Here is a 24,974-nt window from a genome sequence, read left to right as displayed (position 1 = left end):
GGAACAGCGGCTGTAAAATTCTATACAGGCAAAACTGCGGACACCTAAGATGACGCAATCTCCGCGCGAGGTGGGGCGGGGCTCCGCGAGGACCTCACCCTGGAGACATCACCTGGGAAGCGGAAGCCGTCTGTAGAGAGGTGGAGGGTGAGGGTGACGGTGTTTCGGGTGAGCATTTTTCTCTGTTCTCCGGTACCTTGGTAACGGTTAGGGCCAGGAACTGGAGGTCTGCACTGGCCCAGCAGCGATCAGAGCGGCTGGCTGGCGGTGGGTTCGGGCCTCTGGAGCGGAAGGTTAGAGTGAGTTCCCGAGAGGGGGTGGCGCCTCGTTCGTTCTGCCCAGAGAATGGGAGATTTGGGGTTTTCTGGGTTCCCGCTTCTCCTGCTCTTTTCTCTGCTGAGAACGCCTTCTGTCTAAATACTGTTTGTTCTTGTAAGCCCGGTTCAGATGCCGTCGTCCCTAGGAGCCTTCTCCTACGATCCCCACTGTCAACGTTTTCCCTCCCTCGCTCCGAAAACCTTTCTGCTCGTTTCTTCTCCCGAGCGCTGCCACCTCTTACACCACCCGACACCTCTTGATCCGGTTGCTTCCTACCTGTTACCTCCGCTGGGTAACACATGGACCAGGGCTCACGAATTTCCTTGGGTCGTAGCAAAGTGCTCATCCCATATCTTTGTCTTCCCGGCCAGTGCGCGCTGGGGCAGGGTCCAGATTGTGGCCATCTCTAGCTTCAGCATAGGGGAGACCTGTGCAAAGACCACTGATTAGCGAGTCTGGAGCCTCCCCATCAGAATCGTACTCTGCCCGGTCTCAGCTTTTGCGACCCTGGCTTTACCTCTAGAAGTTTCATTCCTCACCTGTAAGGTTGCTAATGGAGATTTCATGAAAGGAACCAGGGGATGTTTGTATGCCTGCGGGGAGGACTTTGTAAACTGTCCAGCACCCCACGGAAGGGAGGGACTGGTTGTTTGGGAGAGAGGAGTCTGCTGTGCTTCAAAATAGGAGATAATTAACCTGTATCTTCTTGGCCAGCTAGGGAATGCTATGTGGTTTGAAAAATGTTTGTATATTTGTGCTGGCCAATTATAAGGGCTTTATCTGCCTTGCTTTTATGAAGGGTTTTGTTTGTTTGTTTGGAGGGGTGTTTCAAAGACTCTGCAATCCAGCTAATTCACTCCTCTCATTTTACAGACAAGACCTGAAAGGGAAGGGATCTCCTCAGAGTCACAGAGTAATTGGTAGAGTTGGTCAGGAACCTAAGCCTGTAACTGAAGAGACCAGAGGTCTTTCTGTTAGACTTCTTGGGAAGAGACGGTAAGGTACTTTCGCTTCATACCATCTTTTTCTTTTTTAAACCCCCGGTCTCTCGGCTCTCCCAGCCATAGGCCTTCTCACTCTGTATTATAATTACTTTCTTACTTTCTGTTTCCTTGCTAGAATGTCATCTTTCCAATGACAGAAGTTGTGTCTTGTTGTTTGTTCTTTATTCCCAAGGCTAGGCTAGGCTCATAGATGATATTAAAGGTAATGGGAAAAATCTACTAAACACATTTAATGCAGGCATGTTCCATGTAATTATAATGAAATCTTCACAATGGACCTCTATGTAATTTCTAGTATTCCCATTTTATGGATGAGGAAACAGATTAGGGAAGGGAATGTGCACCAAAAGGGTGGCTGGTGAAGGCCTTTGGGGATTTCAAGTTCAGAAAGAAATCCATTTAATTTTCCTCCTCCAGTTCTTCGCAAATTATCTTGTAGAAAAAATGCCCAAAGTGAAAAGGAGTCGGAAAGCTCCCCCAGATGGTTGGGAGTTGATCGAACCAACGCTGGATGAATTAGATCAAAAGATGAGAGAAGGTAAGTGCGGAGTTTCTAACTGGGTGAACGGCGTCTAAGAGTCACAGGCTTTGATGTGTCCAGGGGCAGGCAGAAATGCAAGTATCATATTGGAAGAGACAGCCCCACTGTGGCCCCTAGACACTGATCTGTTTTGTTTGCTTATTAACTCAGGAATATTAGGAATTCTAGAAAATAAGATAGCATTAATGAAAAGGTCCTCAAAGACGTTTTAGGGCCAACTTTGATACAGAAATCTTCGAGAATAAAGATCGAGTAGTCTACCTCTAATTATTTACTGTTTTGGTTAGGTACACATTTAGAGTCTTACAGAATATATTTACTTGGAAAATCCTGTTCTTTTTCATGTTCACATTTTCTGTAAGAGTTTTATCCAGATTTTTCTTGCATCTCTCTGACAGGTTTCATCACTTTGTTTTTGCATTATCTGCTGGTTTTCCAGAATGTGCCACCTTCAGCTCCCTCAAAATGCTGTATGATCCTGAACTTAATGAATCAGTATCGTGTGTTTTTAGAAATCTTATCTGAAGCCATGAGCATCTGTTGGCCTTTGTGATCACAGTGTGGCCACTTACTCAATTGCTTTTCCAAAAAAAAAAATTGTTGTTTTTTCTTTAAGGTATTTATTTATTTGTCAGAGAGATAGAGCACAAGCAGGTGGAGTGGCAGGCAGAGGGAGAAGCAGGCTCCCTATCAAACAAGGAGCCCAGCATGGGACTCGATCCCAGGACCTTGGGATTGTGACCTGAGCTGAAGGCAGACGCCCAGCCAACAGAGCCACCCAGGCACCCCTAATAATGTTTTTAAGAGACAGTGAGCACGGGGCCTAGGGGCTCAGAGGGAGAGAGAATCTTAAGCAAGTTCCACATCCAGCGCAGAGTCCGATTGATGGCTCAATCTTCCAACCCTGAGATCATGACCTGAGCTGAAATCAAGAGTCAGACACTCAACTGATTTAGCCACCCAGGCGCCCCTAAATGGTTGCTTTTGTAAGAATTTTAAACTAATTAAAGATCAAGCATAGGGGCGCCTGGGTGGCTCAGTGGGTTAAGCCTCTGTCTTCGGCTCAGGTCATGATCCCAGGGTCCTGGGATCGAGCCCCGCGTTGGGCTTTCTGCTTGGCGGGGAGCCTGCTTCCTCCTCTCTCTCTCTCTGCCTGCTTGTGATCTCTCTGTCAATTAAATAAATAAAATCTTAAAAAAAAAAAAATCAAGCATAAACACTTGCATAATGAACATTTAGCTAGATTTTTTTTTTTAAAGATTTTATTTATTAATTTGACAGATCACAAGTAGGCAGAGAGGCAGGCAGAGAGAGAGGGAAGCAGGCTCCCTGCTGAGCAGAGCCCAATGTGGGCCTTGATCCCAGGACTCTGGGATCATGACCTGAGCCGAAGGCAGAGGCTTAACCCACTGAGCCACCCAGGCACCCAACATTTAGCTAGATTAATTTTAAAGAATAACACTTTAAAAGAATTGTTGCTGAGGTTTTGAAGTTAATGGGCCATTTCTTTTGAAGTTTTTGGCATTAGCCAAGTGGCAAAAAACTAAATCTAGTCCATGCCAGGACACGTGTACCTCTAGTTTTCCACTTTGTGTTCCACTTTGTGTGCAGACCTGTATAAAACAACATCCAAGAATGTTCACTTGGTCTTGTGAAAATGGGTCCAAAATGGGAGTGCTGCTCTGATTTAAAGATTGAGAAATGACAAAAGCACTGGGAGGGAGGCTCTGTTTCCAGTTGCCCTATAAGCATGTTTGCCCCCTACCTTTTGAATTGAGATCTAGCTGACATAAAACACTGTATGTTTTAGCTGTATGCCATTTGATATGTATTATGAAAAGATTAACAATAATTTAAGATTCATTATCTTACAGTTTTTTTTTTCTTGTGAGAGCTTTTAAGGCTTACTTTCTTAGCAGCTTACAAATATACCATACGGTACTGTAAATTGTTGTCACCATTTCCCAGGACTTATAACTGGAAGCTTGCTCATGTGACCCCCTTCCCCCATTTCGCCCAGCACCCCCTTTGTTTCTTACGGTCTCTGATCAGATGCCCCGTTGTGCCTTCTTTGAGCACCTGTATAAAATGTCAGCCCCCACGTCCCCTTCTGCATGGTCTTTTTTGTGGCCTTTACCACTTACTCCTGGGGGCCAGTCCACCTCCCTGTCCTGGAACACCGCCCCAGAGCTGCTCTGCCTTCAGCCCACACAGGCTGTACTTGCTCAGTCCGCAACACCTGCCTTTTGCCTGGATGACAGAATCCTGTGTGTGGAGCTGAACTCCACACCCCAAGTAGTAGCATGGCCCCAAAGTTGGAGGAATGGAGGTACAGTCTCCTTGACCACTCCTTCCGTTTCTCCCCTGCTGTAAAAACTGAGTGGAGGTAGTGGAGATAGCAGGCAAAGATCAACTTGTAGCTGCTAACAGAAAGAATTGCACTTCAGACAGTCCTGTTCAAATCACGTGGCTTACTTTATCTTTTTTCAAGTCACAGCTCTATTGAGATAGAAGTCCTGTTCTGTAAAATGTGCCCTTACGGTGTTGGGGGGTGTTCAGTGTTTTTGGAGTCAGGCAACCCTTACCTCCTGAAGAAACACTGCACCCTTTGGTAGTCAGCCCCTTCCCCCATCCCCCCAGCTGTCCCAGACTGAGGCAACTACTCATCCACATTCTGTCCCCGTAGGCTGTCATCTAGTAGGTGGGCTTTGAGAACTAGTTTCTTTGACTGGGCATCACATTCTCAAGGTTCATCCGTGTTGTAGCGGGTCGTTTCTTTTTCTGGCTGGATGACGCTCCGTTTTTGGCGCGGGGGGGCGGTGTTTATCCATTGTATCAGCTGATGGACACCAGGATTGTTTCTGCTTTCAGGCTGTTGTGAATACTGCTGTTTGCACGTTCATAGGAGAGTTTTTGTGGGCACGTGTGTTTTCAGTTCTCTGGGCTGTATACCCAGCAGGAGATCCGCTAGGGCATATTGCAACATTAACTTCCTGAGGAAGAGCCAGACTGTCTCCCAGAGAGGCTGTACCATGTTACATTTCCACCAGCCGCCTATGGTTCAATTTCCCTGCATCCTCAACCCTTGTGACTGTCTTTTTGATGATAGTCAAGCTAGAGGGTATAAAGTAGGATTGATACTTTATCCCTACTTACAAGAAAACAAAAAGAAAAACAACCTGTGTCCTGTGCAGTGACCACTGCCTGCCACAAGAAAACAAACACACACCTTTTTCTCCGCAGCTGAAACAGAACCTCACGAGGGAAAGAGGAAAGTGGAATCTCTGTGGCCTATCTTCAGGATCCATCACCAAAAAACGCGGTATATTTTTGACCTCTTTTACAAGAGGAAAGCCATAAGCAGAGGTAATGAACTCAATTTCTCGGCTCACCAGCTTGAGTAGCTTTCACATTTACTTAATGGTTCCCGTTCTTGGAACCTCAGCAATTGTCAGTTTTCTTATTGGTAAAAAATGTGGGGAGGGGTCAGCGTTGGCTCAACAGTCTTTTTGGTGAAGAGTAGTGATGGGCTGGGGCAGCTTTGTGATCCCACGGTCTGACGCCCTTTCCCTTCTTGACAGAACTCTACGAATATTGCATTAAAGAAGGCTACGCAGATAAAAATCTGATAGCAAAATGGAAGAAGCAGGGCTATGAGAACTTATGCTGTCTGCGCTGCATTCAGACCCGGGACACCAATTTTGGAACAAACTGCATTTGCCGGGTCCCCAAAAGCAAGCTGGAAGTGGTAACGTCTCTACCCCGTAATGGCTGATGCTCGCGTTTGAGGTCACTTTTTCAGTCCCGAAGTCTGCCCTAAGTGATAGCAAGGGACTGAACATGATTTTGCTGGCTGTCCTGCTGGCCATGCCCCAGGGCGTGAGTCCCTCTCCTGTGTGGTCCATGCCAGGCAGTGTGGCAGCTGCCACGTGTTAGGTCTGGGGGCCAACTCCATTGCACCCTTGGGCAAGTTACTGAATTCCGTCCTCACATAGAAATTGGGGGTGAGGACACCTGCCCCCAAAGTGGTGGGGAGGGCCGAGTCGGGGGAGCTCAGGCCGGTCAGCAGGCACTCCTGCCCTTCCCCTCGCATCCTCTCCCCAGGCACGCTTTTCTCCAGGCCTCCTCCTCAGAGGTATTACATCATATTTCTTCTGTCAGAACTTTGTTCTAAAACTTGACTGGGCAGCTCAGGAACGGTGCTGGTATGCAGCCGCTGAGCTGACAGCGTCAGCCTCTCTGAAGTGGAAGTGCGGGGGGAGGGAGGCGGTTCCTAGGACATTGGCTGTGGTGGCCTTTGAGGGCAGCCCCTTGGCCCATGGTGGGCCAAGCCGGGCGGTCAGGCCGGGCTGCCCACCTCCCCGGTGGCCACCTTTCACACAGGTGCCTCATCACCAGCCCCTTGCAGACCAGTTCTAGTTTGTAGAGCTCTGGGCCAAGGGCTTTACCTCAGCAGGCAGCTCTGTCTCCCAGAATCGTCTGTGAAGTCAGGGAGGAGTGGACATCAAATGAGGGCCCAAGGACATCAGATTCTCCCCTGAAGAATCGGGGTGCTGATTTTCAGGTGGGGGCAGGGGGAGGTGGTAGAGTGGCAGAAGCCACCACACCCCCCTCACCCTGGGATTCTACAGTGGCATTTGATCAGGGGTGTTGCCCCAGCCCTGTGGCCAGAGGAGAGCCCGCTTTTGTCACCATCCTATCTTGTGCATTTAGTGAAGGGTCTTACTCCTCCAAAAAAACAGAACAAAGGAAAATATATATAAACCACTGCTCTAGGCCCTTCTGTTGGGCCGGCCCTCAGCCGGACATCCGGGCACACCCGGCCCAGTGGACAAGACTCTTCTCCTGCCATTCAGATTCCAGTGCACATCCTCTGCCCCTGTGCCTCTACTAGAACATTCCCCAGCCCAGAGACCCTGAGCCCCGTGGGCAGTAGCGGACCCACTTCCAGCTCACTGCAGGGTAGCTCATGCTCACTTCACGGAACAAGAGTCATTCACAGACTTTTCTGGGGGCTTGTACATACAGTGACTGCATAAATTAAATGCACAGAGGTGTAGCTTCAGTGTCGGCATCTGTCACAGAAGGCTTTGTGAGGAGTGTCCTGTAGACAGTGAAGTCTGGTGGCCACCTTGTTGGGGGTGGAGGTGGGGGGTGGCCCATGGCAGGAGTGTAGCATCTCCGCTGTCCTCTGTTTCAGGGCCGAATCATCGAGTGCACACACTGCGGCTGCCGGGGCTGCTCCGGCTGAGGCCCTCAGGCCCTGACCCCTCCACCCTGAACTTTGGACTTCATGGGTTTCTGCCTGTCGCGCCACCCCCTTTCCTGGGAGCAGCTCTTCTCGCAGAGCAGTGCTCCTGGTCTGAGTTGGAGCACGGTCTCTACGTGTAAAGGCTTTGGTGTTTCTCAGCTGTGATTTGTAGAAATAAAATTTTTAAACCTTCTGGGTCCAGCATTTATTCTTTCCAAGAGCCAGCAGTCTGTGGACCCCAGTGCACGAGCGCCAGGCCCTAGAAACTGGTCCCCTCGGGCCTCCATCCTGACTCTACCTTGTAGATGCTGTGTGACTGTGAGCAAGTTCACTTTCCTCATCACTGTGGGGATGGCCACCTCCCAGACGAGGATAACCAGAGACAGTCTGTTAAGGTGGGCCAGGCCGCTCTCGGACCTGCCATGTACTCGTCAGGCACCCTGGGCCCAGCGCGTGTCCTCATATACTAACGCCTGCAAAACGCTGCCGCGCTCACTCCGCGCTAGATCCTTCCTCAGGCTTGAGGCCACATGAGGACATGCACAGGCCTGATGCGGAAAGGCTCCTGGGGCTCCCAAGGGGCTCCGTAAACAACACGCCCTTCGTCCCAGCTCTGATGGAGACCCAGCGCCTCCCATCACCTGCCTCCGAGGCCTCCGTCCACATCGGCTTCTGTGATGCGGTCTTGGTCCCCCTGGTGTTTGGTCCGGAACTTCTGCCACGGGTGGGGGGTTTCCTCTGCTGGCATCACTTTCAGCCACTGCTTATAATAAGCTCGGAAGCCATCAATCTTCTCCAAGTAGGTGTTTTTGCCTTTGTACTGTAAATGGAAAAGCATGGGGTTCAGAGGAGCCTGTAGTCACTGCATGCAACCTATGGCTCATCCCAAACCATGGCACCCGGCTCAGGTCTCAGGGAAGCTGTTCTCATTTCTAGGTGGTTAAGGGGGGAGGGCAGGAAAACTATGGATACTCAAGTCACCTACTGTTGAGAAACAGCTGCTGTGGGGCAGACCACATTCCCATCTGCTGTCTCTCGACGTTGGTGCTGCTGCACTACACCCAGGGATGGCCCCCTGACCCCCCAAGCTAGAATCGCTGGGTGCTATCACTGCCTCCATAGCATGAGCGCCTCCCCTGTGTCCCCTCAGCCCTGCTGCAGTGGTCTCGAGACGGGGGAAGAAATGGAGGGAACGAGAGGCTCAGCAGATGCTAAAAGAAAGCTGGTAAAGATGGGGCAGCTGGGTGGCTCAGTGGGTTGAAGCCTCTGCCTTCGGGCTCGGGTCATGATCCCAGGGGCCTGGGATCGAGCCCCACATCAGGTTCTCTGCTCAGTGGGGAGCAGGCTTCCTCTTCTCTCTCTCTGCCTGCCTCTCTGCCTACTTGTGATCTGTTTGTCAAGTAAATAAATAAAAACAATCTTTAAAAAAAAAAAAGCTGGTAAAGAAATGCGTAGGAAAAAAAAAGCAGCCAAAAATATATTGAAGATAAACACTTAGCACACGTGGACAAACAGCTGGATTCAAAAGGTTTAAGAATTCCAGAAGTTGTATGTACCTAATCCAGCCTGAAAGTACATAAAACAAAAACTCGACAGGGACAGACAGAAATAAGTCCCTGTCCTAAGGGAACAGGAGTGTAGTCTAAATCCAGTAAGCTTTAGGCCTGCGGTAGGCTGGTATCTGGACTGAACCTGAGATGATGCCCTCAGAACACTGCACCATGGAGTGGGGCCAAGTCCACTACCCAGAAGATACTTGCAACGTGGAACAAAACATGAGAATCCAGAACACACGAAGACCCCCGAAGAACCAGTAAGGCAAGACTAACCGCTAGCTGCTCAGATGCCCAGTTATGCCCTCTGCCTGGCGTACGCTCTGCTGCTGTCTCCCAGGTTCTGACTGAGCCCCCAAAATGGCCCTCATGCGTTGCCCCTGCACAGTTGTCCCTGACGCCATACCTGGTGTGTCCCTGCGCCTCTCCCTCCCCACTATGGGGATGGTGTTCCCACAGGCCACAGCTGCCCTGGGGGCACTCAGCATGGGGCACTCCCATGGGCCCTGCATCCGAACCCCCCCAGCTTGCGATCCTCAGCACAACAGGGAGAGAAGTGGCCGTTACAAAGCAGACTCTATCACAGCCTGGCTGCCATCCCCATTCACTGGACGAACAACAGTCTATATGGGGCACCAGGCAATGGGCAGGTACCGGGGAGCCAGGTGGGCAAGGCGGTCAGTCTCCAGCTCCAGGGGCTTATGGGTTTTGTGAAGGGGACAGTCACCTGTGCAGGTGTAATTGCTGGCTGTGAGACACAGCGAAAAGGAACAGCGCTGGATGTGAGGGGCAGGAGGGAGCAGCAGGGCATCCCTGAGAACGAGCCATCCAAGCTGAGACCGACAGGGTGAGGTGCCAGTTACAGGAAGCGGGCAGCCTACTCAAGGCAGAGGGAATACAAAAACCCCAAGGCAGAAGAGGCTGTGTCCTACAGAAATGACAGAAGGCCAGTGGGACTGACAGTGAATCCAGAAAGAGTGACCAGAGATGGAGTGGGCCACAGGCACTCATGGGCTGTGGTTTAAGGAACTTGGGATTTCTCCTAAGGGAAGCCATTGACAGCTTAAAGCAAGGGAGTTCCAGCTCCGGGAGGCCAGATCTGGGGGCGTGGGCAGGGGGAAGCAGGGCAGTTAAAGAGAGGACAGGCGAGTGAGAGGCTGGCACACACACCCGATCAAAGGAGGGCGGGTACTGCGCGGCAAACTCCAGCTGGCGGATGACCACCTCATTCACAGGGACCCTGTTCTGCCTCATGTCCTTCAAGATGTCAATGAGATAGGTGTAGTCCAGTTTCTTGAGGGCCGCATTGATGAGGGTGCTGTAGATGTGGGTGTTGGGGGTCATCTGGGATTTCTGCAACAGCACAGACATACGATCAGTGGGGTGACGGCAGCCACTGAGACAAAGCAGCCCTCTGGGTGCGTCAGACCATTCAGGCCTGCTCTGCAGACCAGCCACCAGGCCAAAAGGACACCCCACTCCAAAAGGAAAGCACACGTGCCCTGCACCGTAGGTCCATGCCTCCCAGCCCCAGGGACCCTATCTTCTCCCGCCTGAAGAACTTGCTCAGAGATCAGCAGACCCAGGCAGTAAAGCACATGCAGAAGACCACCTCCTCGGCTCTTGCCTGCAGGTTTACTGCAATCCCTGCTCCCAGAATGCTGGAACACCCCTGCTCTAGTCATGCCTCCCACCCCTCCTGAGTCGGGGCCAAAACCTGTTCCTCCCCACCACCTCACCCCCCTGCAACCTCCTTCAAGACTCTAACACCCCGTTTTCAATGCCAGATCCTGAAGCAACTCACCAGAGTCTACTTTCTCTCCAGTTGGGCCAGTGACTTTTCTACACTTGAAGCTAGAATGACCCCACACTCCCCGGCCCATGCACACTGTTTGGGCTGTCCGGGTGCAGAGGTCTGGGGGTTCAGGAGGGCCCAGCTTTCTCCTCGAGCGCCCCTAGTTAGCACCATGGGTCCCCCCAGGCCTGGAGCCACTCACCTTCATGTCTGCAAGCAGCTGCAGACCATCCCTTGGCCTGTGGCACCCGATGGCCAGGTTGCAGAAGGTCTGCAGGTTGGGGACAATGCCCCTCTTTGCCAGGAGTGGCAGCAGCGCCTGTGGGGACAGAGACGGCATCCCTGGAAGCTGTGACCCACCAAGCCTGGCAGGAGTCTTCTCAGTTGAAGGCCGTGGCTGGCTGGAGACCTCGGGGGCACAGTTCTGCTCGGAAGCCTCACCACTCCCTCCGGGACCACACTGGATGAGGGCTCAGGCTGGCTTGCAAGCACCCAGCTCCCCAGAATTTAGCCGCTCTGCGAGGACACCCTGCCTTCCGAACCATCTCCACCACGCCAGCCCCCTGCCCTGAGGCCCGAGGCAAGGCCAACAACAGCGTGGGACGCAGAGCTGAGCCTGTGGGGGCTTGGGGGTGAGGAAAAAGATGCCCTCGTGGCCTGGCTGGCTCAGGGAGGGGCTCTGTTGTGTTCGGCTAGTCTAGAGGAAGGCGTGCTCTCCACTGAGGCCCTGAAGACAGAGGCGGTGTCCCTGTCACCTCTGATTGCCCACAGGAGCCCAGCTCAGTGCTCTGACCAAAGATCCATTACACAGACACATGGACAAAATCGCATGAGGGCTGTGATGGCCCATCTGTAGAATGGGGGTAGCCTCGTACTGCCAGAGCCTTGTGGAGTGAGGAACAGGTGGGAAGCTCTTCGAACGGCATCTAACACAGAGGGCTGTATCAGTGTGTGTGTGTGTGTGCGTGTGTGTGTGTGTTGGGGAGTGTGTGTGTGTGTGTGTATTTGTGTTGGGGACTGTGGCCGAAGGGTGGGGACACTCCTGAGCCACCAGGCTCTTAGGCCACAGGTCCCATGGCCCCTGCATGGCTTGTGCTCCTCAGGCGGTGTGAGGACGTCTGGGCTCTGCCTACACTCATCTGTGAGCTCCTCGGTGAGGACAGACAGCGCAGCCAGCCGCTTTGCCCCTCCACTCTCAGCTCTGACCAAGCCCAGGCCCAGAACGGAGGCTTTAGTCTGTCAGCTCACTACCGCAGGGAGGGGTGACGCGCCCTGCAGGGCAGCCAGGTCCTGCAGTCAGAAGGTCTGAGGAGCGAGGAGGAGGAGGCGCCCCAGCCTTGCACCTGGTGCCTACTTCCCAGCCCCTCACCTTTGCCCCCTCCAGATCACCAGACTTGCTCTTCTTCCTCATCAGGGTGTTGAAGAACGTCACGTCGGCTTCCACCTGGTACGTGTCCAGGACGGTCAGCAGTGAGGACTCTGAGGGACTCCCAGGCGCCACCACCTCAGCCAGCAGCGTGAGGGTTTTGATGTTGGGTCGGAGCCCATGCTCTTCCATCTTGCCCAAGAAGCCCTCCAGGCCCCCCATCAAGGCCAGCCTGTCAGCTGGGGTGGTCACAGTCCCAAAGGAGACCACGGCTGGGGAGACTGGTCCCAAGGTCAGGAGGTTAGCCTCCAGCCCGCAGAGAGAAGGTTCTGGGGCCAAGGAAGTGAGGGCCACCTTGTGGTCCGGCTCTGTGTTTGTTTCCACCTCAGGCTGGGCCTTGCTGGGGGCTCTGGCTTCGTGAGGCTCTGGCAGGCTCTCAAGCACCTGAGAAGATTCCAGAAACAGTTGCCTCTCCAAGGCCTCCACATGCAGCCTGACTGACACGCCATCGCCCACCCGGGCCCGGGCTCTCCTCCTTGCCCGAAACCCACGTGCCAGGGGCTGGAGCATGACCGTCTCCTCCCTGGGCCTCAGGAGCAGTGCTGAGGCCACCTCCGGGTCCCCCAAGCCACAGTCTCGAGCTGCCCCCAGGAGTAGGTTGTAGCCATGCTGGCTCGGCTGGAGCCCCAGACTCAGCATCTGCCTCCACACCTGCGGGAGAGAGACAAGCTTGGCTCCGAGAACCTTCCCAGAATAGCCTTCAGCAGAGCAGACACAGGGAGTCAACCACTGCTCGGTAAGTGCAAGGGGCACCGGAAGGAGCTGGACAGCATCAAACCCAACGCCAGGCTCCAGAGAACTAAGAATCCTAAGGATCTGAGGACTCCCTGGGAGATCTCATGGGGGCGCTACTCCTTTCCTCTCTAGCTCACCCCAAACTGTTCTCCACTTTCATCTCTCTGCCCTCTCCCGGGGCCCCTGTACTGGGAACAGACTCTCCCTGGGTCTCTGCCCACCTTCTCTGCACTTCTCTGGGGAGGGATGATCACAGAGTCTAGGTTCGGGAAGAGTCTAGGCTGACTCAAGAACTGGATTCAGCAGCACTTCCTGAGCTCCCACTATGGGCTCTGCTTCATGCAGCCTCTGGGCAGGATGAGAGCACAGGGCAGGCACAGCGGAAGGGAGCTCAACAAAGAAGAGCGCCTCCCAAACTGGACGCCCAAGAAGCCCTGTCTCCTACTGAGATGAAATCATTTTCACCCCATAGCACGGTGCCTAGCACTGTATACGCTCCACAAAGGACTGCTCTGACCCCATCTAGGGCCCTCTGACACCCAGACCACACCATTTCTAAGATGCCAGGAGATGCCACACAGGGCTCACTGGTCACGCTGGATTCTTTGTCTGTGGGCTCCAAGGGCATCCACATTCAGGGGGACAAGACCTCACATCCGACTTCCTGTCCTCGTCAGACAAGGCAGGGGCTGGTCAGGCCCACGTGGGTATAGCCTGCAAAAGGTCCGCTGAGCATCAGACAGAGTCTTAAGGAGGGCAGGGATCTCAGCAGGCACCTTCACGGGAAAACACGGGCGGAACTGAGGCTTAGCGGGGATTCGGGCTCTAGGAGTCAGACGGACCTCGGTTCAAATCCCAGCTCTCCTTAATAACTGCGGACCTTGGGCCAGCTACTTAACCTCTGTGAGCCTCAATTCCCTTGTCTGTGAAACACGGCTGACGCGGCCTAGTTTAAGCAGCTGAGTAAGTGCACGACACAAACCAGCTATCAGCATTACAGACTGTTTCTAACTAGAACAGCTCTAGAACAGAGATCAAGATCTTGGCTGATTTTCACTAGAAAGCTACTGCTTCCAGAAGACAGGCAAGCATCCGTCCAGGGCTGTCCCAGATCACTGGGGCTCAGCCTCCACGTGAGTCAACCACTTGGGGGTCTTGCTGAAATGCCAATCCAGACACAGCAGGACCACGGTGGGGCTGAGACCCTGATTTTCTGACAAGCCCCCATCAGCATCAGTGAGGCTGATGCTGCGAGTCTGTGGGGCCCACTTTAAGATGGTCCTTCCCACCTGTGGTACTGTTGCTAATACCGCCACCCCACAGGACTGGGGGCAGGGGGGGGGATTCTCTCTGGGGATCTGAGGTGGAATCAGAGCTGTGTCTCAACTCTGATGCCCGGGAGAACCTCCCAGGACTACATGCAGACGCCTGGGTCCCACGTGCAGAGATGGTGAGTGGCAGCCCATTGGGAGGAGGGCCCAACAACCACTCTGAGTAAGACGGTAAGCTTTGCTAATCTGAGCTAGCTGCCCAGAAGGCCCCTTGGCGAAGGCCAAGAGCGTGGGCTGTGCCCTCACTTGGAGGCAGCCATGCCGCCTCCGAGGGCCTCCTCCCCCTGCCATCAGGAGAACGGTGGGCAGCAGTGTGCTTTGCAAAGGCCAAAATATTGCCAACGTAAATCCACCCAGCATGGGGCAGCCACAGGTGCCCAAATGCACATGTGATCATCATTTGCGCCTGACACGGGTGCACAGGGGAAGGGGGGCAGCAGGAGAGGCAGGAAGGCAGAGCTGGGAGGGACGGACCTGCAGGGCATATCGGAAACCTGTCTTCTTGTCCTGGATGCAGCCCATGAGCAGGTAACTGAAGGTCTCCTCTGTGACTGCATGTCCTTTCTGGACGATCTCCTGGAGGAGGGAGTGAAGGCTACCATGAGAACCTGTGGCAGAGCCCAGGGTCTGATGGGTCTGAATCAGGGCAGACAGTCCTGGGGCAGGCCCAGGATGTGTACCTGGGGCAGGTGAGACCTGAATCTGGCTCTAGAGTGGCTGGGAACCAGCTCCTGAGCAGACGCGTCCAACTCCGCCTGCATTCCCTGCCCCTCTCCTCTCCTTCCAGGCTGCTCTTCCTGGCTGATGCATCATCTCTGGGTAGCCCCTCTGCGAAGACCATGCCAGCAGCCACTTTTAGGCCCTGTGCCCAAGACACTGGGACCGCAAAGAGCTGGCTTCAAGTCCCAGCTTTGCCCACCTGGGAGTGTGGGCAAGGCAGGAAGCTCCCTGGTCCCAGCCCCATCTGTCACGGGCATGACCTACCTCAGAGGGTGTCCGGAACAGCCCCACAACAGACTGTGGGGTCTGTCCACGGCACGTGCTCGAGGGACTTGTTACCTCTGGCCTCCCTCGGACCTGTCAGGGTTGGCCATGGCCTTCTTGAAACGTTCTTCCGCCTCTCAGCCCCTCGGGGGCTCCTCCTTGAGCCTCTCTTCCTCTGTCTCGTGAGTGTGGCTATTCCCACACTACCCCGCCACTGCCACTCTCCGGTCCCCACCTCTGTCGCCAACCCTGCCACCTCAGTGAGGTGGGTTTTGTTTGTTTGTTTGTTTTTTTAAGATTTTGTTTATTTATTTGACAGAAAGAGAGACAGAGAGAGACAGAATACAAGCAGGGAGAGTGGGAGAGGGAAAAGCAGGCGTCCTGCTGAGCAGGGAACCCTACACAGGGCTCCATCCCAGGACCCCGGGATCTTGACCTGAGCTGAAGGCAGATGCTTAACTGACAGAGCCCCCCAGGCACCCCTCTCAGTGAGGTTTTAGTTCATGCTCCCTCCTCCTGGACCGGCACAGCTGTCTCTTAACTGGTCCCCCTCCCCCACCAGCCAGAGTGACCTGCATAAAATATCAGTGGCATCTCTGGACAGGTCAGAGGCCTATCAACCACACTGCCCTCTTCTGGAAGCTTCAACTGCCTGCCTCTCACACGGCACCCTTTGGAGGGATCTCTCTCAAGGAACTCTCCAGGCTTGAGACCCCATGATCCTGCCTCTCCTGCCAGCTCAAGGCAGCCAACCCAGGGTCTGGTCAAAGGCTGCTATGTACCATGTGGTGCCTGGACAGCTCATCAGGTCCTCTCTCCTGCCGGGAGGAGGGGGGGAACCTCACTACGTGCAGTGAGGAAATGCGTCAGTCAGCAGTGGAAAAAGTGAGACAGAACTTAAGAGCAGACAGCAAGTCTGCCCGTGGGCCTGAGGGAAGACAAAGCTGCCAAGGGCGTGCGAGGTTCTCCTGAGGTTTGGTCATGGGGACCTAGAGCCTTCCTGTAGGTGTTACCTCATGTTTGTCTCCCTCCCCACCCTGAGAGGGCAGAACCACCAGCCCGCTCATGCTCCTCCCTGCTTAAACCCCCTCACTGTCTCCGCTGAAACTGGGAATAAAAAACCCTCCTTACAGCTGGACGATAAAAGAAGCCACAGGGGGCACATGGGTGGCTCATCTGGTCCTGATCTCAGCTCAGGTCTTGATCTCAGAGTTAAGAGTTCAAGGCCCAAACGAGCTCCAAGCTCCAACACAGAGCACAATTTTAAAAAAGGAAAAAGAAAAGAGGGGTGCCCGGGTGGCTCAGTCAGTTAAGCGGTTGCCTTCAGCTCAGGGAATGATCCCAGGGTCCTGGGATCGAGCCCCACATCGGGCTCCCGGCTCAGTGGAGAGCCTGCTTCTCCCTCTCCCTCTGCCTGCCATTCTGCCTGCTTGTGGTTTGTCTCTCTCTCTCTGTCAAATAAAACAATAAAATTTAAAAAAAAAAAAAAAAAAAAGAAAGAAGAAAAAAGAGGCTTTGGGCCAAAGGGCCCTCAAGGGCCAAAGCCCTGACCCAGCCAGGCCCCTGTTCAGCACTCCCATGTCCCCCTCCCCTGCTTCCCTCAAACCTGGCACCTCCTGGAAACCAAGGAGTTTTGTTCCCACTGCTCTCGCTGAGCAGGAGGCCTTGGCACGCTATGAAGCCCCGCCCCTCACTGCGGCACCAAGAAATCCCACATAACAAGTCACAGCACACACAACCCACTGCCATCCTAGTGGCAGGGCCTCTTTATCTGTCAGACTGAGGCCTCTGAGCATTGCTGAACCTGAGCCGACTCCTTATCAGCCCCTGAAACCCCCCGTGAGGGACACAGAGAGCCACAGCCTCACATTCGCCGCCGTGTGAGACCGGCCCCCCACAGGGTACCCTCACCTTGAACACATCAAGGCACATCCTGAGGTCTGCGCACATGGCAGCCATCTTCAGCAGTGCATGGTACGTTTTCAAGTTGAGCTGGAAGTTTCGGGCCTGCAGCTGCTGCCGGAGCTTCAGGGCACTCTGCAGAGCAGAGTCCTTCCAGGGGGACTCGGCGCAGACGTTGAACAGGGCTGTATAGGTGGCATCTGATGGCTCCAGGTCCCGCTTTTTCATCTGCGGAGATGGGAAGACACATGGAGGCGGCTCTGGGGTCAGCTGCACATACAGGTGACAGCCGAACGGAGGGAAAGCTAGAGAGGACCCCGCTCCTGCATTAAACAGGCCCATTACCAGGGCCAGTGCTAAGGCAGGGCTGAGTGGTGTGTCGGAGCCTCCTTCTCCCAGACCCGGACTTGGCCTGAGGGCCTCTGAAAACGGACACTGTATCCAGACGCACCAAAGAGTCATCCTCAACACGGCCACCAGCCCGCTGTGGGCCCTAGAGGCTTTTAGCAGGGTCCTCCTGATACTCCCAGGTCACCCCGACTCTTAAGACCCAAACAGTGGATCCGGTCCGGGAAAAGGCAGGGAGAGACCATCCAGACCAGCTCTAGACTTTACTAACTGAGGGGTCACGGGCCAATGAGCTCCTTGCTGGGAAAATGCAGATGATACCGACACCTTGAAAGGCTGTTGCAAGGGAGAGCTAGGAGAGTGGCCCCCAGACCAGCAGTGGCCAGGAGCATGTCACTGCAGCACATCTCAGGACACCTCGTGTCCCCCGGCCCTGCAGAGTCACAAACCACAGGGTGAGGCCTCCACTCTGCTTCTCAAACCCTCCGGGTGCCCAAGCGAGCTGGAGTCTGAAAGCTCCTTGTAAAGCCAAGTGCTAATACAGAGATCACCTAAGTGATGGGTATTTGAAAACTTTCTTTACTGACTTTGCAGCTTTGGTATAAATCTGAAATTGTTCCAAAATAAAAAGTTTATTGAAGAAAAAAAAAAGCAACAGATTATCAATAACTTAAGAGGGAATAACTTAAGAGGGAACTGTGCTTCTCTGAGGTGACAGGTAGCATGTCACTTAAGAATCCTCCAAATGTGCAGAAGCACCGAGACCACACCGTGAACTGAGAACCATGGGAAACACCCCCTGGCACCAGCTCCCCCTCACTTAGCACCTGAATGCTTTTCTTCTGGTCAAGGAAGGCCCCTGCTGTTCTCCACAACAGTGTTTCATGAGGTCTGTTAGAAGATATGTCAGTTTATCACTTGTAACCACAATTCCTCCCCCTTGCTTCCAGCCAGAGACCCAGAGATGATCCAGCCTCAAGCAAATGCATTGCAAATGACAAGAAGTCTTGCTGGGATGAAGGAGGAACCCAGTTCCTGGCAGCAAGAGAAGATGGGATCCCTCCTACTAGAGCCTACTATCTTCTTAGACAAAGCTCTTTCCTAACTCACAGAGGAAATAGCTTCCTGGCTCTGAGAACCATAAGCACAAGAAGTGGACAACTATAGAATGAAACCATCTTCCAAGAGGAATAAAAGCTCCTTTTCAGAGGACCAGCTTTGGAAGCCAAGTGCTCCTGTGTGTCCAGTGTGGGGAGCAGGGGTGAGGGGATGTGAACACACCGAGGACAGCGGTGGAGAAGGAAGGGGGCGCGTGGGGCCTGCTGTGGTCAAGGAAGGTCATGTAATCATCCAAGATCGCCTCCACTTTACAGAGGATGAAACAGAGGCCAGGAGGTTAGTCTGGCTGCAGTAATGCACGCACGTGACATCCTACCATGCGAGCCAGCTCTCTCTGCCTCTGAAGCCCAGGCTCTCTGGAGCCTGGCCCTCCCCCTTCTGGCCCTGGGCGCGCGCGCGCGCACACACACACACACACACACACACACACACCCCGCACTTACATCATTGTAGAGCCGGAAGGCCTTCTTCAGGTATCCTGCCCGCCCGCAGCCACCGATCAGCACCGTGTAGTTGCACTCGAGGGGCTGGAGTCGCTCCTCCTTCAGCATCTGCCGCTCAAACAGGTCCAGGGCCTCGGCCAGCTGGGAGGAAGGGAACATGGGAGGAGGCTCAGGGCAGCCTCTGAGAACCTCAGCAGAGGGAGCAAGACTGAGACTGAGGGACTCTCCTGGGCCTGCCCAGGAGCTACACAGCCGCCCTGGGCTTCTGCCACCAGCCTCTGGGTCCCTGTGCCAGGAAGAAAAGCCCACTGAACTCCCACCACCTGTGAAGGCTCTTGGCCCCACTGCCAGGGCTGCCTTCCCTCCAGCCAGATGATGAACTCCTTGAAGGCAGGGCCATCCATGTCTTTGCCTCTTTGTGGGCCTACAGTAGAGCCAGGGCCTGGCTCTCAGTAAGTCCTGAGAAAATGTGAATTCTGCAAATCCTGGAATCTGTCCTGCCCTTGCTTCCTGGCTGACCCCATCCGTAGTGCCAGCCCTCTGGTTCTAAGCGGGAATGGGAGACCACATTCTGCAAAGGCTGGTGAGCACACTCAGGGCCACTGTGCTGCACGATCGCAGGGGGGCCATTCATAGCAACAGACTCCTGCAGTGGCACAAGACAGCAGCCCCAAGGGACCAGCTTCCACTGGCTGCAAATCCCTTTGGCCCACAGTCATCTCTACCCCATCCCTACTCTTTACACCGTCCCCTTTAAAACCTCGGTTCACCCCTTTACAACTTAATTTTCTTTTTCATCCAGTGGTTTAACCAGTAATGACTGAATCCTGCAAGGTCTATTTGCTAGGGATACAGCTGTGAACAAGAGGGAGCTCCTTTGTGGAACACAACTTCTAGTGTGGAAAGACAGACACCAAGTGAGAAAACTAAGACAAAAAAAAAAATACTGTGTCAAATGGTGTTAGATTTTTTGTTTTTGAAGATTTTATTTATTTGAGAAAGAGAGAGAGAATGAGAGGGGAGAAATTCAGAGGGAGAAACAGACTCCCACAGGGCCAGGAGCCTGATGCAGGACTCAATCCTGGGCCTCAGGGATCATGACCCAAGCCAAAGGCAGTTGCCCAACCAACTGAGCCACCCAGGTGCCCTGGTGTTAGGTTTTAAAACAAAAACAAAGGAAGAAGTGCCAAAAGAAGGGGATGTGAGATTCAGTTTTAGATGTTACAGTCAAGCAGAGCTTCACCCAGAAGGTGACAGAAGAACAACAATCCGAAGGAGGTGAGGGAAGAACAACAGTGTCTATGAAAATAGCCAGTGCAAAGGCCCTGAGGCAGGAGTGTGCCTGGGAGTTGGAGTTGGAGAAGCAGAGAGGAGGCCGGGATGGCTGTAGCACTGTGAGGGAAGAGGACATAAGAGTAGAGAGGTAAGAGGGGTAAAAGGAGACCCTACAGGCTTCAAAAGCTGTTGTGAGGGCTTTGGCTTCTATTTGTTTCTCAACTTTTAACCATGGAATGGTTCACATATACACAAAAGTAAAGAAAGTAGTATAACTACAATGGTTATTAACGTGGCCATGGAGTGCTTGGGTGGCTCAGTTTGTTAAGCATCTGTCTTCAGCTCGGGTCATGATTCTAGGGTCCTGGGATCAAGCCCCATGTCCGGCTCCCTGTGGACAGCCTGCTTCTCCCAGTCCCTCTGCAGCTTCCCCTGCCTGTGTTCTCTTTCTCTATGTCAAATAAATAAATAAATAAATAAATTTATTTTAAAAAAATAAAAATCTGGCCAATCTTGTTCATTTATACCTTGTACTCCTGCTCCAAACTGAATTTTCTTATTTTTAACCAGGCTCCACACCAAAATTAGAGCCCAACATGGGGCTCGAACTCACAACCCTGACATCAAGACCTGAGCTGAAATCAAGAGTCAGACACGTCTCTGACTCAGGCCCCTGAAATGAATTTTTTGAAGCACATTTCCAGACATTATATCATTCATTCCCCAGATTTTCAACACACACCTCTAAGAGATTTTTGAACACAGATGCAATGTCATGATCAACACCTAGGAAAGTGAACAGCAGTGTCATCGAACACATTAAGAGTCCTAGAAAGGGGGCACCTGGGTGGCTCAGCGGGTTAAGCCTCTGCCTTCGGCTCAGGGCATGATCTCAGGGTCTGGGATCGAGCCCCACATTGGGCTCTCTGCTCAGTGGGAAGCCTGCTTCCCCCCTCTCCCTCTGCCTCCCTCTCTGCCTATTTGCTGTCAAATAAATAAATAAAATCTTAAAAGAAAAAAAAAGGAAGAGTCCTGGCAGAGTAACATAATCTGCTTTAACAGCGTGGCTCTGTGCTTTGCACAGACTTGGGAGGAGGGGGTAAGGGCAGCAGGGAGCCCGGTGGCAACTATGAGGGGGTGAGGATAAGGCGAGGCCTGGGCTTCCAGGGGTAGCACTGTGAGAAGTGAGGACTGGCAACATTTTGAAGCTCCCACTGGTGAGAGAAAGAGAAGAGTTAGGGACGGCCTGAAGGCTTCTGGCCTGAGTGGATGGAATGACAGGATGGCCATTCAGTGAGATGAAGACGGTGCAGCGAAAACAAGGCTGGGAACCGAACTTTCAGGCCCGTATGGGTGAGTGTAAGGGAGCTGGTGAGGTAGCTAGAGATACAGACCAGGAAGGCTGGGCTGAAGGTACTAACTTGAAAACTGCAACAAGGAGTGGGGCCCCCAAATGTCAGGTGGCTGGTGGATCGCGCGGCACAGCACCCAGGGTGAGTGAAGACAGAAGAGCCCTGAGCATCCAAATACTTAGAGATCAGGAAGGTAATGCAGCCCCTCCGAAATACTGGGCTACCAGGGAAGTCGAACCAGGAATCCCAAGGTCCCCTCACCTTCCCTTCCCTGATCAGGCGTTTGCACTGGAAGAAGTACCAGTAAGGCGTGTTTCTGCGGCCCCGCCATATCTCTGGCTCCAGCTCCGTTTCCTCGTCTTCAGCACTCTGTTCCCTGAGTCGTAGGTTATACAACTGGGCTGTTGATTTTTGGAATATTTTCCTCGAGGAGTACTTGTTGGAGAGGGTCCCAAAGCTCTCTTCCTCCTCCTCCTGAGAGGCCACGGGGTCAGGCTGGCTCAGGTCAGAGCCGAGGCTGCTTGAGCTCTTCCCGTTCCCCTGGCCAACAGGCAGCTGCGAGGGGGAGCTGCTGCAGGGTCGAGTCAGCCCCGCAGCCCTCAGCCCTGCAGGCCCCTCCCTGCCTCCTGTGCAAGTGGCTCCGAGAGGGTTAAGGTGCTGGAAGGCAGACAGTCCTACGGGGCGGAGTCCAGAGAAGAGCCGGGCCAACCTCACGAGGTCCATCTCTGGCTTTCTCCTCCAGGGCCTGGCACAGGTCAGAAACATAATGAAAACTACTGGGGTCTGTAGTCCCGAAAGGCAGAAAGAAGACAGAGAAGGGACCACAAGCCCGAGTGCTAAGGTTAGAATGCCTAGGTTCAGATTTCATTCTTGCCAAAGAACCGTCCGTGAGTCCCTGGGCGCTCGCCATTCTGGTCAGTCTCCTGCCCTGTGAACTGGGGTTACCTGGACCTAATACCCACACAGCACTTTAGCAATGATCGAATGAGGCCTCCAATACATGGCATGTGGCACGGTGTTGGCAAGTAAACCACTCAACAGACGAAAGCTAGTGGTATTCTTAAGCTATGATCTAGGAGACCAGGCACTGAAGTTAGAGAGAGCTGAGTTTGACTCCTGGCCAGAGCCGTGTGACTAGGCCCATTCCTTGACCTTCCCGTGCCTAGATTTCTTCAGCTACAGGATGAGGACGATCCCACCAACCTCACCACAAGGTTATAAAGATCAAATGAGATGTTTTTAGCACCTCTCATTTAACAAGTATTTAAAAAATTGTAGCTATTTTAATATGTTACGAGAAAAAAAAACACAAAAAACATTCTGGGCCTCTGCACAGGGAAGTTAACTCGAGCATGCCTTTTCTGCAAAATTTGTGGATAAACGGGCTAGAGTTGTGCTGTTAATACACTAACCACTGGCCACATGCCACTACTGAACACCTAAAATGTGTCTAGTCAAAATGAAGATATGCTTTTAGTATAAATCACACACCAGAGTTCAAAGATTTCATACCAAAAAAGAAGGTAAATTAAACACAATAATGTTGGGGCACCTGGGTGGCCCAGTGGGTTAAGCCTCTGCCTTCGGCTCAGATCACAATCTCAGGATCCTGGGATCGAGCCCCACATCCCCCTCTCCCTCTGTCTGCCTCTCTGCCTACTTGTGATGTCTCTGTGTCAAATAAATAAATAAAATCTTTTAATAAACAAAACAAACAAAAAACAAAATAATCTTTCAACACATCAAAATGATAATTTGGGGTATATCAGGCTAAAAAATTTAATTTTAGTTTTCACAATTTGTAAGCTTTGTTTAATGCAGCTACTTGGAAATTTTAAATCATATATGTGCTTGCATTCTATTTCTACTGGTCTGCATACTTGAAACTCTTTAATAAAAAAATATCAGGGGGCACCGGGTAATGGAGAGCTCAGCTTCTCCCTCTCTCTTCTGCTCTCCCTACTTGTGGTCTATCTCTCTATTGAGTAAATAAATAAAATCTTAAAAAAAAATAAAAATAAAAATAAAAATCAGGGAAAACCTGGGTGGCTCAGTCATTTAAGCATCTGTCTTAGGCTCAGACCACGATACCGGGGTCCTGAGATCTGCTTCTCCCTCTCTCTCTGCTGCTTGCTCTCTCTCTCTGTCAAATAAGTTAATAAATCTTAAAAAAAAAAAAAAAAAAAGTAAAATTGCATATGTGCTCATATTATATTTCTGTTAGAGTGGCAGGCCTCACCAGATGTGCAATGGTAAGGGCCCTCTGTACTAGTGTCAGTGGGGTGCTGGTCAACAGAGGCTGTCTAATATGCTCAGCAAGCTACTCCCCTTCCTGACCCTCAGTTATTAATCAATCTGCAATCACTTCAGAGGTCTAATTTTACATTTTCAAGTAGCCACATTAGATAAAGTGCTTCTTTTTTTAAAAAAAAGATTTCATATTTTTTTGACAGAGATCACAAGTAGGCAGAAAGGCAGGCAAAGAGAGAGGGAGGAACAGACTTCCTGCGGAGCAGAGATCCCAATGCGAGGCTTGATCCCAGGACTCTGGGATCATGATCTAAGCCCAAGGCGGAGAGGCTTAACCCACTGAGCCACCCAGACGCCCCTAGATAAAGTGCTTCAGTGCGTTAAATGAAATGCACGGTATTGCAAGAAAAAACCCCAATGATATTGAAATAAGTGTCAAGACGTTAAAAAAACAACAACAACAACAAAAAACAAAACCTCCTATACAAGTACACATGCTGCTTTTTTGGCGCTTTAATACCAAGATCCTGCCATCCTGTCACCGCAGTGGCTAATATAAACAACAGCTTGTGGCTGCTACAGCTACCATAATTTACACTCATCACCATTAGAAACCCGACTGAGGGACGCCTGGGTGGCTCACTGGGTTAAGCGTCTGCCTTCCACTCGGAGTATGAGTCCAGGGTCCTGCGATCGAGTCCCGCATTCGCTCCTTGCTCAGCGAGGAGCCTGCTTTTCCCTCTGCCTGCGGCTCTCCCTGCTTGTGCTCTAACAAATAAGTAAATAAAATCTTAAAAAGAAAAAAAAAAAATCACGACTTAGTTCAGGGCGCTGTTAACGCTACTCCGTCAGTCACGGAAGGAAATGCTCATTTCACACCGAGAAAACTAAAGGTGCAATTTTCTTCCTACCCAAGTTCCTCAACCTGCCCAAGCTAATAACTCCTGAATTAGAGACGCGCCGCCGCTGTCCCCTCTGGGGCACCCGCCCCTCCCTAGACGCTCCCCCGGGCGCTCTGGCCAGCCCGACCCCCTCCACACTGGCCTCTGGAGCCTTGGTTGTCTCACTAGACGTCCGACCCCAGCTGCGACACTCCCTGTCCGGACTCCCGCTCCCATGTCACCCCCAGTCCCGCTCCGCGTCACCGCGCCGCGTGGCCCCCAGTCCCGCTCCAGCCTCACCTCGCGGCGGACCAGGTTCTCCTTCCCAAGGACCTTCTGGTAGGCGCGCGCCTCAGCCGACTTCACGCAGGCGCACTCGGAGACGCGAACTCCCCGCCCCGTGCGCGCGGAGGCGGGTTACCCGGGGGCCGCGAGGAGAGGCGGGAGTTCGGCTGGCGGCTAGCCT

General features: G+C 52.7%; 2 protein-coding genes across 7 annotated transcripts; one reads left to right on the top strand and one right to left on the bottom strand.

The window, feature by feature from the left end:
- Positions 1–18: 18 nt before the first annotated feature.
- On the top strand, positions 19–7,307 carry BUD31 (BUD31 homolog). Of its 5 annotated transcripts, none has more exons than XM_013047065.2 (6): positions 19–168; positions 1,192–1,314; positions 1,762–1,860; positions 5,107–5,229; positions 5,445–5,611; positions 7,064–7,307. In XM_013047065.2, the coding sequence occupies exons 3-6, from the start codon at positions 1,767–1,769 to the stop codon at positions 7,112–7,114; spliced, it is 435 nt and encodes a 144-aa protein (XP_012902519.1). In that variant the 5' UTR covers positions 19–168; positions 1,192–1,314; positions 1,762–1,766; the 3' UTR covers positions 7,115–7,307. The 5 variants fall into 5 exon arrangements, with proteins under 5 accessions (XP_012902519.1, XP_012902516.1, XP_012902520.1 ...); XM_013047062.2 differs by having other exon boundaries at positions 1,740–1,860; XM_013047066.2 differs by having other exon boundaries at positions 1,192–1,319.
- On the bottom strand, positions 4,320–24,899 carry PTCD1 (pentatricopeptide repeat domain 1). 2 transcript variants are annotated; one of them, XM_004774936.3, is made up of 9 exons: positions 24,809–24,899; positions 21,639–22,122; positions 18,751–18,891; positions 16,850–17,068; positions 14,429–14,530; positions 11,832–12,539; positions 10,665–10,781; positions 9,838–10,020; positions 4,320–7,934 (listed from the first exon to the last, which is right to left on the bottom strand). In XM_004774936.3, the coding sequence occupies exons 2-9, from the start codon at positions 22,098–22,100 to the stop codon at positions 7,752–7,754; spliced, it is 2,115 nt and encodes a 704-aa protein (XP_004774993.1). In that variant the 5' UTR covers positions 22,101–22,122; positions 24,809–24,899; the 3' UTR covers positions 4,320–7,751. The 2 variants fall into 2 exon arrangements, with proteins under 2 accessions (XP_004774993.1, XP_004774994.1); XM_004774937.3 differs by lacking the exon at positions 24,809–24,899 and adding an exon at positions 24,271–24,326.
- Positions 24,900–24,974: the final 75 nt, after the last annotated feature.

The sequence above is a fragment of the Mustela putorius genome, unplaced genomic scaffold, assembly GCF_011764305.1.
Source record: "Mustela putorius furo isolate JIRA1106 unplaced genomic scaffold, ASM1176430v1.1 tig00000139_pilon_pilon_pilon, whole genome shotgun sequence".
In the NCBI taxonomy this organism is placed as follows: domain Eukaryota; kingdom Metazoa; phylum Chordata; class Mammalia; order Carnivora; family Mustelidae; genus Mustela; species Mustela putorius.
The sequence above is the reverse complement of the archived record's forward strand: the minus strand, read 5'-3'. Positions and strand labels throughout refer to the sequence as shown.

Coding starts and splice junctions, on each gene's coding strand:
- PTCD1 (XM_004774936.3), bottom strand. CDS start 22,100: ATGGACCTCGTGAGGTTGGCCCGGCTCTTCTCTGGACTCCGCCCCGTA. Junction 17,069..18,750: donor CCTTCCGGCTCTACAATGAT/GTAAGTGCGGGG, acceptor CCATCTCCGCAG/ATGAAAAAGCGGGACCTGGA. Junction 14,531..16,849: donor TGTGCCTTGATGTGTTCAAG/GTGAGGGTACCC, acceptor TCCCTCCTCCAG/GAGATCGTCCAGAAAGGACA.
- BUD31 (XM_013047065.2), top strand. CDS start 1,767: ATGCCCAAAGTGAAAAGGAGTCGGAAAGCTCCCCCAGATGGTTGGGAG. Junction 5,230..5,444: donor GAGGAAAGCCATAAGCAGAG/GTAATGAACTCA, acceptor CCTTCTTGACAG/AACTCTACGAATATTGCATT. Junction 5,612..7,063: donor CCAAAAGCAAGCTGGAAGTG/GTAACGTCTCTA, acceptor CCTCTGTTTCAG/GGCCGAATCATCGAGTGCAC.